Source organism: Pseudorasbora parva, chromosome 19, assembly GCF_024679245.1.
Source record: "Pseudorasbora parva isolate DD20220531a chromosome 19, ASM2467924v1, whole genome shotgun sequence".
Lineage (NCBI taxonomy): Eukaryota > Metazoa > Chordata > Actinopteri > Cypriniformes > Gobionidae > Pseudorasbora > Pseudorasbora parva.
Genome location: NC_090190.1, coordinates 36,178,031 through 36,195,954, shown reverse-complemented (window position 1 = coordinate 36,195,954; position 17,924 = coordinate 36,178,031). Strand labels below are relative to the sequence as shown.

The 17,924-nt window shown below is 35.5% G+C and overlaps 1 protein-coding gene across 1 annotated transcript; it reads left to right on the top strand.

The window, feature by feature from the left end:
* The first annotated feature begins 13,723 nt into the window (after nt 1–13,723).
* eif1 (eukaryotic translation initiation factor 1) lies at nt 13,724–15,924 on the top strand. The gene is made up of 4 exons (XM_067424948.1): nt 13,724–13,897; nt 14,796–14,959; nt 15,046–15,147; nt 15,235–15,924. Exons 1-4 carry the CDS (start codon nt 13,867–13,869, stop codon nt 15,277–15,279), a joined length of 342 nt encoding a protein of 113 aa, XP_067281049.1. The 5' UTR covers nt 13,724–13,866; the 3' UTR covers nt 15,280–15,924.
* Nucleotides 15,925–17,924: the final 2,000 nt, after the last annotated feature.

The following is a 17,924-nucleotide window of genomic DNA, read 5'->3' as shown; positions in this document are numbered from 1 at the left end:
CATAAAACATTTAATTCCTACCCCACACATTTTTTGCACATAAACACATTTGGGGTATTCTTTTTAAAATTGCAACATGTAAAATGTGCCCATCTCCTGCAGCTCTTGCACTGTACCTAAAAATAAGAAAGAGATAAACATATTAGTAAATGGGTATATTTGAAACAATGTAGAATGGCAAAAAAAGGAAAAGTATTGATTTTTTGTTTGTGTTTTGGTGTATGAATATTATAAGATGTTTGTATACCATTTCCATCATGTTTTTGTTGGAATTGTCTTCCAACATGCTGCAAATTACGCAGTAGTCCTCTGCATTACCTATAAACACATTTTATGTGTTAGAAGTTTCACACAAAATAGTTTTTTTATTTTATGATGAGGAATTAAAAAAATTACAACAGCACTCACCTCGACATTTAAGCAGTGTGCAGGCAATTTTCCACCTTGATGAGCTGACTGCCTCAGATGTAGTTTTTGTATTGCTGATTGTTCCACTCAGCAGATACTCTTCAGCAAACTAAAACATTGACAGTCAATATTAATCCAATCCATTACAACATCTTCAGACTTGAAGCCACTCAGATATTTGAAACACATACATTCAAGACCAAAACTCCACAACTACTTGAATCCTCTTGCAAGTGGTGTTCCAGGGTTTCTAATTGCCACTGGGCAGGATGGTCATCCCACCCTGTCAGTTTTAAGAAATTCCTAGGTGTGGTCAAGACATTTATACTGTTTAGAAATGAACAGTCTCAACAAAGAAGAGAATTTTTTAGAAACTAAAAAATTAAACAAAGATGAAAGAGTTCTAAAAAGGTTACCTCCAGTTTCGCATAATTCTGCGTTCATAAGACATTTCATTTCCCATTGGGTCAATGAGAAGGACAGTTTTCTCAGGCATGTTGATTATCTAGAATACACACACACACAAAAAAAATATATATATAAAAAAATAGATTCACCAAAAATAAAAAAAACAACAACTCTCCAGCATCAATAAAATAATTACACGAAAACTTTAAGCAACAAGTCCAAATATATGCAAACAACTGCGGAAACACTTAATCTCACATGCAATGTACTTTGAAAAATACACACGCACCACAAGAATCCAATGTGATTAGGTTCAGGTTTACATGGGCATTGGCTGACTATGGTAAAATGGGTATCAATGTTCTCAGCACGACACAAGGAGTCTACATATATAATTTATATGTAATTTAAATGTAATATATTTCACATGTATTTCTTAAATACATACATTTGTGTATTTATATATAAATTCATATTATACATATGAAAGTACAAAATAGTTATCATTTACACAAACACTTTAAATTTGGATGTGCTTAATTGCGTTTAATCTATTTATAAGCCCAACACACACACACACACACACACACACACACACAATATTGCTGCTCTTATTTACCTTGATACACTGTAAGGTCTGCACAGCAGTCAAAGGCTTTCCTACTTTTTGGCACTGGTCACATTCCAATACCTTTCAGGAAAAAAAGTTTTCTATTTCTATAATATTTTATATCATATAGTTGTAAGCTGACACATATATACCTCTACCTATATAAAATAACACATACCCAATTTTCAACATCAACTGACATGCCAAACCAATAAAATCTGGCACAGATGGCAGCACGTGTTTTGCCAATTCCGGTGTGCCCACCAATTGGAGAGGAATGCAATTCTTCAAAGATCACCCTGGCTTCTTCTTTGGTTCTGATGACTCTTCTGCTTTCATAAAATAGGTCTCCATCTAGAGTGAACATATGTACCGATCAGGCATAACATGACGACCTTTCTAATATTGTCGGTCCAAAACAGCTCTGACCCGTCGGGGCATGGACTCCAGACCTCTGAAGGTGTGCTGTGGTATCTGGCAACAATATGTTAGGAGCAGATCCTTTAAGTCCTGTGAGTTTCTGTTGGGCCTCCATGGATCGGACTTGTTTGTTCAGCACATCCCACAGATGCTCGATTTGATTGAGATCTGGGAATTTGGAGGCTAAATGAACACTTTGTACTACTCAGAACATTCCTGAAGCATTTGTGCTGCCACAGCCACCAGGGAATACCGTTTACATGAAAGGGTGAACATGGTCTGCAACAATGCTTAGGTCAAGGCTACGTGTCAAAGTAACATCCTCATGAATTGGAGGACCTTTGTCATTTTCCAAATTAAATAATAAAAAGTAATTTACTTATTTTTTAATATTATTTATGTCATATCTCTCAGAATCATAACACAATAATGCTGCAATAAAAGTGCTCATAATTTTGTGTACTGATGTAGTGACAGTCAAGTGCACTATAGGAACAAGGCTCCGGTTAGAATTGGATTTACCCTCAAAGACAGCGAAGCGCCTCCAACTGGGCCAATAGTGCAATTTCTCATGCAACTATTTTGTCACAGCTGTCAAATTCATAGAACCACAACTCAATATTATGTTACAGTAAAAGTGTTCATAATGTTGTATAGTGACAGTCAAGTGCACTAGGGCAATTTGTCATGAAACTGTATGTCATCATACCTTTCAGAATCATGGGATCATATCTTCATAATGTCACAGTAAAATTGCTCATAATGTCGCATGGTGACAATCAATTGGGCACACTGGACATAAGACACCAATGAAACTTTAACAACCCTAAATGGCTCAATAATGTGATGGCTCTTAACTCCATAACTGCAAAATGGTACAGTAACCAACAATGCAAGAGTTTCAATTAAATGCAATTTAATTCACATTCACTTGAATAATGCTTTTCACTATACATTTATCAGAGCAGCTATACAGATAATGCATGTTTCTATGTTCAAAATGCAAAAGTCTGTTACGAAATGATATCAGAAAGTAATCAGATAACATGATAATGTTGCATAATCATCCATGTTTGATGTTCTGGAGTCCTTATTCAAAGGTGTTGGATTATCTGACGTCTTCATTCATAACAGGCTGGATCCAAGGTGGAGCTGGTATAATGTCTAGTTACCTTGTAATATTGAAATTTATAAAGATTGTTTTAATTAGTGTATTAAATGTATTCATTAATACATAAAAAGGAGGACATGTGCAATAATACCAAAAAAACAAAAAAAACCCCGCAGAATTAGTTAGAAAAAAAAAAAAGTCTTAAGTATAAGTAGCTAAAATCTATTAAGCTGAAATTAGCCTATACTGAAATTCATGTGCCTTTATATTTTTACAGTCTATTTTCGGTCGTATATTAGAGCTATTTGCATTTAATTTGTTTATTCTGAGAATAGACACAAGCAACATAACACTTAGAAAAAGCGTGAAAAAGAGAAAAAAACGCACGTTCACTAAATTGGGCGTGAATAAGAACATTTACATTAAAAGGATATTGTTGTAAAAGAAAATCAAGATTCCAACATGTATAATTAAACAAATAGGCTATGATTGATACCTTTTAGATTGAATTTCAGTGCATATCTTCGTAGGTTCTGCTTTTTTGACTTATCATACCCATCCGGGTATGATCCTACCGATATGTAGTTGTAGACTGAATTCCACTTATCTTCCATATCTGTTAAAAAGAAAAGAAAAGAAAGACAAAAAACCCACAAATAATAAACAGATAGATAAAAAAATCTATCGATCTATCTATCTATCTATCTATCTATCTATCTATCTATCTATCTATCTATCTATCTATCTATCTATCTATCTATCTATCTATCTATCTATCTATCTATCTATCTATCAAACAATCATTTTAAAATTGTCCACTAACCATGCATACCAAATTTTTGGTATGAAAAATAAAAACATAACGTTAGTTGGCTTCGTAAGAAGAACGTGACCGTAAATATTTCTCGTTACAGCTAAGTTAGCCGTTGGTATAAAACATAGTAAGAAAAGCCCTGGAAAATGTATAAACTTACCTACTACATGTAGAAATTCAAGCGCAATTAATAAAAAATAAACAGAAACATTCATAAACTTACCTAGGCTAGCTACTATATGTAGAAATTCAAGCGCAATTAATACAAAATAAACAGAAACCTTCATAAACACCTACTGCATGCAGAAATTCAAGCGCAATTGATACAAAATAAACAGAAATATTCATAAACTTACCTACTACATGCAGAAATTCAAGCGCAATTAATAAAAAATAAACAAAAATAGTTCAAAACTTACCTTACACGAGCGCCAGCAGCACGAAATTATGGGCGTGATGGTCAGCGTGTAAAAAATGATGCAATATTGATGTGCGCATGCGCAGTTAGCCCCGGTAGGACAATCTGACGGGTAGGATGAAATGTCATGACACCGGCGTCGTTATGAAGAGAGACTGAGGAGAGAGAAATAATCTTGCCCAGGTGAGTGTCATACCTCCAACTGTCACATAAAAATGCTATTAAAGTTGAGTTCCTTGTTAGGGGGACATTTTGTTGCTATTTTAAAATGTTGTACCGTGTTTTGAGTAATGTTAGCCGACTGTGTGGAGCCTGACCAACTGTGTTGACTAATTTAACTTAGTTAACGATTTTTTTTTCGCAATAAACAAAGCGAATAACATCCTAGTGACGCTCAAAAAGAAAAAGGATAATAATTTCTTACACTCGAGCCAGAGTTGCAGCAGTAACGTTTTAGTAACGTTAAGTTATTTCAACCAAATACACTGAAACGCCTTTGGTGTAACGTCAACCGACAAAGCTCGAGAGACAGAGGGGGGTTTAAGTTAACGTTAAGGAGATACGGTTAGGGATATTTGTTGCTTAACTAACACTGAAGTGTAACGTTAAGTAATAATTAAGGCTAACGTGGTCGTTCGTTTCGTGACTAACTATTTAAACTTTTTTTTTTTTTTTTTTTTTTTTTGAATCGCTGATAGAGATGACAGCCACGGTCCTAGAGGTGGGCTTTATATAACGTTAGCTGCACCGTTCCCATGGATACTGTGTCTAGTAACGTTAGTGAATATGAAATAAAAATAACATATGCACAACTTCTTAACTATTAAGTTAAAATTAAATGTAAGCATACTTATGTTAACCGTTTAAAGCTCAAATATTGTATTTAATCTTACATGCAAGAGGTGTAACATTACATAGTGTAAGGTTACGTCAAAGACTTCTATGCAAATGTAACTGGAATGGTAGCAAACAAAAAATTATTTAACGTTAGGCTAAAAGTTAACGTTAGGTCTATTTATTTAGGCTATTTATCATTAGCTTAATTATTAACATTGGCCAATTTCATGTCATGAATATTTGCATGTAACTGTTAATGAATTGGTTTGAAGATCATTTTCAGTTAAGGCTGTGCATCATCAATGTCACGATACGATACACATCACGATATGGATCAATTTGTAATTACATTTCTTTTGAGCAGAGTTTAGTAACAGTAATATCTGTTTATTGAATAACCAGTGCCAGTGTTTCTGTTATAACAGTTGTGATAACTGAAAAACTATTTAGTTTATGAAATTTAGAAAAAATTAAGAGTTAAATTAAATAAATTGTCACAAGAACAGCTTGGTTCAATATCGATTATTTTTGGCTACATAACAGGTATGCCACATGCATGGCAAATTTTCTCAAGGAATAGGATACACATCTCTTAACTGATGCTGTAAACTATGGGAGTCAGTTGAAGCCTACTATAATATTGAAGGTAAAATTGAACAGATTTGTACAAACACTTAAATTACACAAGGATTTTTTTTTATAATAATAAAGTTAAAATATTTGCTAAACAAATTACATATTTCTACTCAAATTAGTTTTTTAAAGTATAAACATTTAAATGGTGGCTGTCAAACAAACTTTCTCAATTCACATTTGGTGTAGCAGCAGAACTTTGGTGTCTGTTCATCTAAGACAAATTGTATTAATTTTTATAGATTCCTGTGTAAGTGTGTTTTGTATTTGTACCCACATTTGTACCAATTTCAATACCCCTATAGGTTGATGCAGGAGAAGATGAACAAAGTATTAGGGGACATCTAGAGAAGCTTCAACCAAACATAGAGCTCCTCAAAGAAAGGATGGTGTGGAAAAATGTTGTGTCCAACCATAGCACAGAGGAGACTCGTTTCAGACTGGTGAAAATGGTAAGTACAGTAGTGTGTTGATTGCCTCCTTATGTATGACTATTTTTTAATGTCTTTTTTTTACTTTAGCCAACAAATTCTTACACAGCTCTCTGTAATAGCACAGAGACCTTCAAGTTTCACGGAGTCCCCTTAAGGACAAGTTCAGGCGAAAGATTGAGGACTGTGAAGATGGCAGGCTAAAAAAAGGTAATTAGGGTGGTGCTATAATTCAACAAAACAAGAAATTGGCTCTAACTACAGTTCTGTTGGTCTGGAGTGCATTTCCCGTATAACGAAGTAACGCAGGTGGTGGAGTAATAACTGCTTTTAATTAATTATTTTGAGATAGAATTCATGCTAGATCTTTTGCTATACATTATGGACATGGCACCTGAGGCCTAATTCTTATTTCTCTCAGTTATTTTGCTTCATTTCCTGATTCAATCAAAGACTCTTTCTTATGTACTAGAGTGCGTCCGCACATGCGTACTCTTCGTAAAAAGGTAATTTAATATGGCCTTATACATATACATAATACATAAAGGACATTTGTATGTATTCAAAAAAAGTCCCGGCTGAAACATTGTCCCTCACATCACCCCCTGTGATATGAGGTAGGATGTTTGACCCGGGACTTTTTACTGCGCTGAGTACTAAATGCTATTCCGCCATACATTATAGTTCAAAGAGGGGTATTGCAACTTGTCCCAATGTGCATGTGATGAATGCCTGTGTATTTGTACTAGTCAAATTAAGTATACTTTGAATGGCTGTGTGTTCGACTAAGCATACATATAAAAAACTAAATATACCGTGGGCATTAAACAGTAATGAAGGTTAAGACAAACAAAAAAAGTATTGGCTAAAAGCATCCCCCATGTTATGTTAATCTAATGATGTTATTTTGTTTAAAGGCCTACAGTTGGAACCAGCTATTTTGCTCTTGCCTGCACTGTTGAAGGATGACCCGAGGTTGCTGTTTGAAGTTGAGGTGAGCCTTGAACAGTTTACTAGTGTGTAAAGCACAATCTAATCAAAGCACAACCCTTATTACTTACACTCACATTTTATTATGCAAATTATTTTAATTCAAACATTAGTTTTTTTGTTTGTTGGTCTCTTCAAACTATCTTATTAAATTGAAGAGACAATTACATTCAATATAGAAATAAATATGAGAAGATGGTTAATGCTATTATTTATTAAAGCATTTATTAAATAAAATCTTGTGTAACATTATAAATTAATTTACTGTCACGCTGTCATAATAATCAGAAATATTGCGCAGCAAATCATCATATTAGAATGATTTCTAAAAGATAACATGATATTAAAGAGTAATGATGCTGAAAATTATACTACACATTATAAAGGCAATTACAGTTGAATTACTTTGCTGATTAGCAAAGGATTTTTTATGTCACAATTAATCTTTTTTTAGGAACAATGAAAAGGAGGGAACCACCTTTAACAACATATGCATAATTAGAAACATACATTTAGAAATATATTTGTTATCTTTAGAGTAGTGTTTTGAAAAGTACCACGTCCGTACTGAAATTTTTAAAATGGAAATGTTGGTATCGTCACATTTTTTAATTTTCAGTACCAACTTGGTACCGAAGTCTGTATTTTTAACAACACTTACTATAGAGCACATATTAGGTAGTGCAAACATCTTTTTGGTTATGGCGTGATTTGCTCTAATTATCAAAGCAAGCAATGGATTATTTGTAGGGTGAATATTGTGGTCAAGTAACAGGTCAAGTGAAAGGATTCCTAGTACAGGCTTAGTATTGTAGGCTAAATGTATGGTGTTAGTTGAGTACAAGCAGTTATATAGCTTACTATATGTATTTGACAAGAACCTCTTACTCCATTCCCTAACTGTTAATTCTATATTATAGCCTATTCTGTTCCATAGCACACATGTACATACAAATTTGTCTATTTGTGTGTATTATGCATATGTGTATCTCACTCATTCACTTATTTTTATTCTCTATTGTGTAGCTACTGGGGTATACTGGAAACTTCTGTCACTAAGACAGATTTCTTGTGTGTGCAAAAATGGCAATAAAGCTCCTATATTGATTCTTTCTGATTCTGGTGTCACGTGCGCCATTTATTGAAACAGTATCATTTTATCTTTTTAACGTTTAATGAAAACTGTTGCCCGATCACAACACGTCAGTGCTCTGTCGGTAGGCTACATACAGTCACCTGAGGGTGGCGCTATTCTGGGATCATATTTCATTAATAACGCATCATATGCTGTAATGCAGGATTTTGAGAATAGAAAATAAATGCAAAGGTACTCTGGTTGAATTTGACACGTGGGCCTTTTATTAAAACATATAAGATCATTATTTACAGGAGTAGGCTTTTAATGAAAACTGCTCCATCTCAACCTCATATTTCTGTTGCAACTGTTCGGCAGCAGAACTCACTGTTTCTCTGTCAGGTTCAACACCATTCAATCGTGTGTGTGTGTGTGTGTGTGTGTGTGTGTGTGTGTGTGTGTGTGTGCGCGCACATGCACCAATAACCTTGACATTGAGGTTTGAACTGAAGTGGTAACAGAGCCTTTTACAATTAATTTATTATTTCAAATATGATCAAAATCGAGCATATGGAGGTCAATAAAATTCTTTCTCAAACGAAATCCTGCATTACAGCATATTCTGATGCGTTATTAATGAAATATGCTATTAATGATTCGTTATTTATGAAATACACTCGTATTATGGAACACACTCGTTCTCTAAGGAAATCGTGAATTACAGCACATTCTGAGGGTGGTGATGTTCTGGGGATTATATTTCCATAATAACACATCAGAATATGAACGTTATCACCTCACATCCGTTCTGTGTCGGGACGCGGCAGATCAATGACTTTATAACTCGCAATTGCGACTTTATATCTCAGAATTCTGACTTTATAACTCGCAATTGTGAGAAAAAAAGTCAGAATTGTGAGATAAAAAGTCGCAATTATTATTATTTTTTTAATTATTTAGTGGCGGAAACGGGCTTCCATAGTATGGTGATCCGTCAACATGCAGTTACACATGCAGAGGGAGCATGTGTACCCCTGAGGGAGGGGTTCTGACACACCAATCAATCACAGCGCTTGCGGTCCACATTGAATTGACGCGTTGTTACATTTTTGGAGAGGTGCACGTCAGGGTATGTCGTACAAGCTACTGCGTACACTCGACGCAGAAGTATAAATTGGGCTTTAGGCTGTCACTGTGTGATTTCAGGTTTGAGCTATCAAGCATTTTATGCTACTTGATTTTTATTTGAGAGTGGTCAGATTTAAAGTCCTTCAGTTCTTTAATTTCACTGTGTGTGTGTGTGTGTGTGTGTGTGTGTGTGTGTGTGTGTGTGTGTGTGTTTCAAACAGAGTGTCTGTCTCAGAGGTTGAATGAAAGAGGCCACACCTCAGAAGAAATAAAAAAGCGCCTCCCATGTGTACGCAAATATCTGGCGGAGAAGATAAGTGACATAAACTGTACAAAAACTGTCAGTGGTAAGTACATACCATTTCTAAATGCAATACCAATGTTCTCTAATAATATCTTTTTTTTTTTCGTTTATATGTTTATCATCACATTGGGTATGTTTTGAGCAGCTTTTTTTTAATCAGTTCCTATACTTCTTGAGTGCTCATATAGTGTTATAAAATGGATAGTTCCAGTCCTTGATTATGATTGCTGTTTTTTTCTTAAATTGGACTTTTTTTTCTCTGTCTTCAAACTAAGCACTGTCTCTCTCCCTCGCACATATTAATCTAAATCAACTCGCATAAGATAGATGCTAAAAGTTCAAAAGACAGAATCCATCCAATGTTTCAAGTGGCGCATCAGAGAACTTATTTCCCTGAATTACCACTGGGTGTGAATAGTGCTTTAAAAAAAAAAAAAAAACACACACACCTCACCCCATCTTCTCTGACAGGAGTTCAGCACTTTCCTCTAAAGAAAGTGAAGTGAGAAGTTTGATAAAAAATAAAATAAATGAGGGATAAAATCTGTGGAAATTTTTTAGTAATTATAACAGAGATAAAAAGAACCATAACCGGGCCGGAGGTGTGTGAATGTGTGCAGGAGAGACTGAAACTGAATGAGGCAGTTAGTTTGCACCACAAAACAAAAGAGACAATTCACTGAATGCTTGGAAGATGACAATACACATCAGTTAGCAGTTAGAGTGTTCTCAAAATAAAATCACATGGCATGATCATGAAAGTCATCAGTTTTTTACTGTATGTGTTTAAGTTTGGATGTGCCATTTCTTGGGATTTTTTTTCAAAAGTGCGGATGCTGGCTAGCAGGTTAAAATATATACCTGGCGGAGAAGGTTAAATAACAGATGATCGTCATGCTATGACCATGAAATGACTAATGAACAAAAGCTCACAGCTGTCAAGATCTTAAATCTGCTCAAAGTACTCAAAGTGTTAAATGAATTTAGGCATGATTGTTTTCATCAACAACTTCTTACAACTTCTTTGAGATTCCCATATATAAATATATAATGTATGGATAATCTCATGTACTGATGATGTGGTTAAAGAGGTCCATTGTCCTAATGCATTCTCCTTCTTTTTGCAGGTCTAAATCAGCCTCAGTGAACGAGAATTTCATGTACATAAATAAATAAAAACGTCATGTTCATTTTTTGTGTCAGATGTTTATTTTCAGCTGGGTTGAGTAAAAAAGTTGGTCTTAATCCTATGTATAATTTTGATTTCAGGTGCATGTTCTTCATTCTTTGAAAAACACAACCTTAGCTGTTAGCTATTGAAAAGTTTGTGTGCAGTTTATATCAATTAAAATTATATATTTTAGTTTTTTTAAGCAACAAGGGCAAAACCAGTGTATAATTTTAGTAATAATTTAAATAATTTAAACAGCTACCAGTCAAACATACAAATCAGAACCAGTACAAACTGCAATGGAAACCATTAAATATGTGCAAATAAAGACCAACACAAATTTGTAATGGAACCATCAGAACCAGTACAAACTGCAATGGAAACCATTAAAAGTGCAAATAAAGACCAACACAAATTTGTAATGGAACCATCAGAACCAGTACAAGCTGCAATGGAAACCATTAAATATGCAAATAAAGACCAACACAAATTTGTAATGGAACCATCAGAACCAGTACAAACTGCAATGGAAACCATTAAATATGCAAATAAAGACCAACACAAATTTGTAATGGAACCATCAGAACCAGTACAAACTGCAATGGAAACCATTAAATATGCAAATAAAGACCAACACAAATTTGTAATGGAACCATCAGAACCAGTACAAACTGCAATGGAAACCATTAAATATGCAAATAAAGACCAACACAAATTTGTAATGGAACCATCAGAACCAGTACAAACTGCAATGGAAACCATTAAAAGTGCAAATAAAGACCAACACAAATTTGTAATGGAAACCTATACAAACCATTAAATCCTAATGGAATATGCCCAAAACACACTACGTGATGGAAACCATTTTTAATGGTTAAAAGCTGATGGTTTGTAATGGTTTTTTAGTGGAAACCAGTAGGATTTTTGTAATGGTTTCTATTGTTTTTTTCAGCAGGGTACTTATGTATCTTTTTGTTATGCTCATTTATGTATCTTTTTGTTATGCTCTTTTTTGCTAATGTATCCACCTTTTCATTTCCCTTCATCCCTACATGTCCTGGAACCCATTTAAATTGTACCAGTCTTCCTTGATTTACTTTTCTATTTACTGGCTGCACGTTACTTAGTAGGCCAATGCTTATATCTTGACGACTTTTTGAATAGAATGGTCTGAATTACGTTGTTTAAATGTTTTGTCCCGTTGCTTTTGGCTCACTATCGGCTTCTCCCCATTCTTCTCCCTGGACTTTATCATACTTTATGTTTCCACGTCCCCCCCGACTGTAGACAGTATATTGCTTCTGAGCGTCTCCTCAGGTCTATACGGTAATTTCTCTACTGTGCGACAGAGTCGCGTTGGTTATGACGCAATCGTTAGCCTATTTTTAGGTTTTGAGTAATGAGTACGATATTTATATGCAAACTTGCTGATATTTGTACAGTTTTGGTAAATGCATAAAGCAGGAGTGAAGCCGGCAGCTTTTGTTTGTTATTTTGTAGTAATACCGCTTGGCCTGCGTCTCACAAAAATATGAAAATAAATAAAAATACCTGAGTAAAAGCCTCAGGAATCTTTTGCAGGCGTTTAATTTTTTTTTAAAAGTTGTTTTAAAGTTAATTAGTTTATTCAGATGATTAGGTTAATAGCTCGTTTAGAGATCCTTTTCATGATATGCTAATCTTTTGAGATAGGAATTTTGGGTTTTCATGAGCTGTATGCCAAAATCATCAGTATTCAAACAATAAAAGACCTGAAATATTTCAGTTGGTGTGCAATGAATCTAAAATATATGAAAGTTAAATTTGTATCATTACATTATGGAAAATAATGAACTTTTATCACGATATGCTAATTTTTTGAGAAGGACCTGTATATATTTCTCTACCATACATTGTTTTAATTGGAATTTCAGCATTCCACGGAAGAAAGTGTTGATTTATCGTCTAAATCTTTAATAACCAATTAGCTGAAGATGTGACTTCATCTTTTTTTATCCTGTGAAACTCTTATTTATTTCTCTTCTTTTCTGGGAATGCACATCAAGTCTGTTTTGGAATGATTTTTGTATCTTTGTATGCACATTCTCATCAGAGTTGTTCGATACAAAAAGCTTTATTTGATAATAACTTTAAAGATTTAAAGGACCAATATGTATGTATGTATGTATGTATGTATGTATGTATGTATATATAATTTCCTGATTTTGGAACCTGTGATTGACTTCTGAACTATAATTACCCCTGGAATTGGTTTGCATGTTCTATAGCGAAATAATATAATAGCCTTAAAAAAATTGTTGTTAGCATGGTTCCACTGGCCCCTGCTGGTAGACACTGTACCTACACCATCTGCTTAAAAAACATATTTCTTCATCCACTTGTATTATGATTAAATTCTTCCGTCTTAAATATACTTAATATAACCTATGTGCGATTCAACAATATATTAGTTTGAACGACCAGGGTAAGGATTAACATCAATGGCCTATTTTTCGCAAATAAAACGAGGTATTGAGGAATAGTTTATTAAATGTGTTAAACCGTTGTTCAGCTATACATTTCTATTTTCCCAAATCCATGGTGACAAAAAAACCTTTAACGTTACGTGTATTGTTAAAATTGCATGCGGTAGGAACATCATTATTACAATCTATTGTAATTGTAACATACAAGGTACAATCTATTGAACAGACTGTGTATCCCTCACGTAGCCTTTGTTGTCATTCTCAAGATTATTTGGTGTCTACCCTATAAAAGGTTTCTAAACTCTTTGATATTCCTTTATTTAAACAAATTTGTTTGCTGTAAAATATTTTATTGTAATCCGAAAATTAAATGAATTTTAATACCGTTAATAATGCCCATAATGTCCCCTAGTTACGTTAGACAGAAGTCTTGCGTTTGGTGACGTCATGTCCTCGATTGGAGGCGTGGCTAAACAGAGCTGTTTTCAAGTGCCCGAATTCTATCGACGCCATTTTGTAAGCTCGGCAAACGCTGAAGAAGCACCGAGTGAGAGAAATCTCGTCAATAATCAGACCAGATTACTAAGAATCCAAATCAGCGAGATCACCCGTTATCGTCCGAAAGGAAAGGGAATCTTATCGTATGTCCGCTATCCAGAACCTCCAAACTTTTGGTAAGACTTGAGATCTCTGAAAACGTACTATTTTATTGTGTGGGGGGAAGGGCGAAAACCCGACAGGGTGACGTTGATGTTTTAACAAATAAACCCTAGTAACTTACGACTTTTAATAATACAGTTGATGTGCAACGACTCCATTTACCTAATCACAAACTCGTGTCCCGTTTGATTTTTGATTTTATGTCGTCGAAAATCGCTGCCAGAAACAACAGCTAGACAGGCCTCTGTTTTTATTCTTGTTTGGTTCGCTCCCAATATAAGTGATTCGCCTTATTAAAGGAACATATCCGTGTTAAATCTGTTTTAAAGTATTTTTCGGTTGGTTACCGTCGTGTTTTATGAGTTTGTTTCGAATTTAACCGAGATTAAGCTCCTACTCGATTTTGATCGCCAGCTTGTTTTTCTGGACTAACGTTAGATACAAAATGGAAGACGCCAGTCGATGACGGCTTATTTTTAGACTTGGCGTGGTGTCCGAAAAAAACATCTCGAGCCCCCTGTGTTTTGATTGATGTCAGATTTAAGATAATTGCCAGCAGTCTCCGAGTTTAGGCTGTAGGCCAATATAAATAGTCTTTTGAAATATTGAACCGGCACATTAACGGTTAATGAACAACCAGATCAGACCTGAACTCTACCCAGTAGTTAAAGGAGATGATTTGCTTTGTTCCAACATGATCTTGTAAGGTGCTTACAGACTCACATTTTACATTTGAAATTATTTGGGGTGAAGTCATTAATTAGGTTAGCTATCCTTCAGCCAATTTATAAAGTACATTAGGTGGCCTAGTTTAAAGATTAACTTTAAACTGTGTCAACCAAATAACACTTCACCCAAGCAGGAAATCTGAACCACGGACATTGCTAATGCCTGTTGTTTATCTTTCCGAAGACCCCTTTGCTGATGCAACTAAGGGTGATGATCGGCTCCCAGCTGGGACAGAGGACTACATCCACATAAGAATTCAACAGCGGAACGGGCGGAAGACTCTGACCACGGTTCAGGGCATAGCCGACGACTATGATAAAAAGAAGCTAGTCAAGGCCTTCAAGAAGGTTGTCATTGTAAAATAATTTGCTCGCTTAGTTGGTTTGCGGCTGTATAAGTGGAGCGTTTTTAACATTTCTTATTTGCATTTCAGAAATTTGCCTGCAATGGGACTGTGATTGAGCACCCTGAGTATGGTGAAGTAATTCAGCTGCAAGGTGATCAGCGCAAGAACATTTGCCAGTTTCTTACTGATGTAAGTAAGCACTCGATAACTTGATGCATACTCTTTTGGCCTTTTGATAGTAGCTGATTTAATCGACCCTTTTCCTTCATCTTACAGATTGAACTGGCCAAAGAGGAGCAGCTCAAAGTCCACGGGTTCTAGAAACTGATGTGAACTGACCCCTCCCCTCCCCCAACTCTTAACCCAGCCTACCCTGTTGTTGTGCTGCTGTCACCCCCCAGCAGCCCCCCTCAAGGAAAAAAAGCTGAAAATGATTACCTCTGATTTGAGACTTTTTAGTATGGCATCCTTATCAAAACGACCAGTCCGGTTCAAGCATGGACGGATGACAAGGCAAATTATGCGGGATAAATGATTCTTGTTCCTTGTCCCCTCCTTTAGTCCTTTTTTTTAGTTAATGTTGTGCTGCTCTTAAGCACAAATTCCATGTAACTTTTTCTCTTTGTTTTGTACAAGGTGTTTCAATAAAACCTTCAGATGCCACGTTTTGCACAATCCTTAAGTTGATGGGCGGGGTGTGGATGGGGCAGTTTATGTATTGATTTCTTGGTTCATATTTAAATGCCACCATAATGAATCTGCATTTTTAGTTGTGATGTGGGCCAGCCTGCTTCAGGGTTACATTGGTGTGCTGTTTGAGCACAAAGCATGGCTACCCCATCTTTTCTCATTATGCATCTCTTAACTGCCTTTTTTACCCTTCTTTTTCACAATATGCATAATTTCAATTTTCTAAACTTGTAATACCATATTTTGTTTTTGGTCTGGAATAAACAATATCCCATACTCTTGATATTCCATTTTTTTAAATGACAATGTCTTGGTGAGTGCAGTGCTTAGTCTGGTTGTAATGGCTGTCAAAGGAAGCAGTAATGGGTTTCAAAAAAGGTTTAGAGAAACCTCAGAGGTTTTGTTTGTGGATAACTGGTTTGACAGTCATTTTATCTGCTTTTCACTCACCTGCATCCATTATTTCAGTTTGTATGTACTATTAAATAACTTTGCAAGTAGTGTACTTAATCTGTACTTCAAGTTGTTTCCTACATAGAAAGAAAATGTAGAAGATGTCATAACATTGGTTATCTTCCTGCAAAGCTCAGCTCCAACCGTGATCAAACAAGTCTCCAGGTAGGAAGATTTTCTGGAACAGGATGGGGCATCCCTGGTTTATATGAAAAGATAAATGATGCATTGTATAATTGTAGAGACTTATGCTGCACATTATTCACATTTAATCTATTGAAGATGTCATTGAGCACCCCCCCCCCCCCCCCCCAAAAAAAAGGTTAAACCCGCTTAGATAAACCATGTTTAGGCATTTGTTTAATTGGGGCATAGAGTGTTACTGATGTGCATCCTGATAGAAAACTGGCAAGTTTCTTTTTTTCAAGTTGCGAGTTTCTTTTAAGACTCAAACATGCATTTTAGTCTGGGACTTAGACTCATCTGTGAAAATGATTTAATGTTAATTCCTCTTTCCAGTTAAAACTGAAGTAGTTTCTTCAGTATGTTATTTGGGGAAAACTTATTTTTTTAAAAAAAAAATAGTGATCTCTTTTTACCAGTGTTTCTTACAGAGATATCAGTAAATCAGATTCAGTGAGACAAATTTAAAGACCTTATCTTAGTGGTGATCCTGACTAACAATACAAAAGAACCACAACCACCATTTGTAAGCTGTTTAAACTTGTGGTTCTCTTTTTCCCACAGCAGAGGGCACAGCAATAGTACACATTACACTGTGATGGCATTCAGTTATAATGAAATATAAATCCTGAATATAGAAGCATATTTGGGCCTATAAAAAGTCTGGTTATTTAAGAATTATGCTAAATACTTGTGCACATTTTTGTGGTTGGTAGTTGTTTTCCTTCATGACATGACAAGTGGCATGCAATGCAAGTATTAGTACAACAATTTGTAATATTCCTTTTCTATAGCCTATGTGAATGACCAAAACATATATACATCCATCTATCTATCCGTTATACATAGCGCTTGTACTACATTGGGTTATATGGAGATGCTGAATCATGGAGCCTATCCCACTTAGTCATACACTCACCTAAATGATTATTAGGAACACCTGTTCAATTTCTCATTAATGCAATTATCTAATCAACCAATCACATGGCAGTTGCTTCAGTGCATTTCAGGGGTGTGGTCCTGGTCAAGACAATCTCCTGAACTCCAAACTGAATGTCAGAATGGGAAAGACAGGTGATTTAAGCAATTTTGAGCGTGGCATGGTTGTTGGTACCAGACGGGCCAGTCTGAGTATTTCACAATCTGCTCAGTTTCTGGGATTTTCACACACAACTATTTCTATGGTTTACAAAGAATGGTGTGAAAAGGGAAACACATCCAGTATGCGGCAGTCTTGTGGGCGAAAATGCCTTGTTGATGCTAAAGGTCAGAGGAGAATGGGCCAACTGATTCAAGCTGATAGAAGAGCAACTTTGACTGAAATAACAACTCGTTACAACCGACGTATGTAGCAAAGCATTTGTGAAGCCACAACACGCACAACCTTGAGGTGGATGGGCTACAACAGCAGAAGACCCCACCAGGTACCACTCATCTCCACTACAAATAGGAAAAAGAGGCTACAATTTGCACAAGCTCACCAAAATTGGACAGTTGAAGACTGGAAAAATGTTGCCTGGTCTGATGAGTCTCGATTTCTGTTGAGACATTCAGATGGTAGAGTCATAATTTGGTGTAAACAGAATGAGAACATGGATCCATCATGTTCTGTTACCACTGTGCAGGTTGCTGCTGGTGGT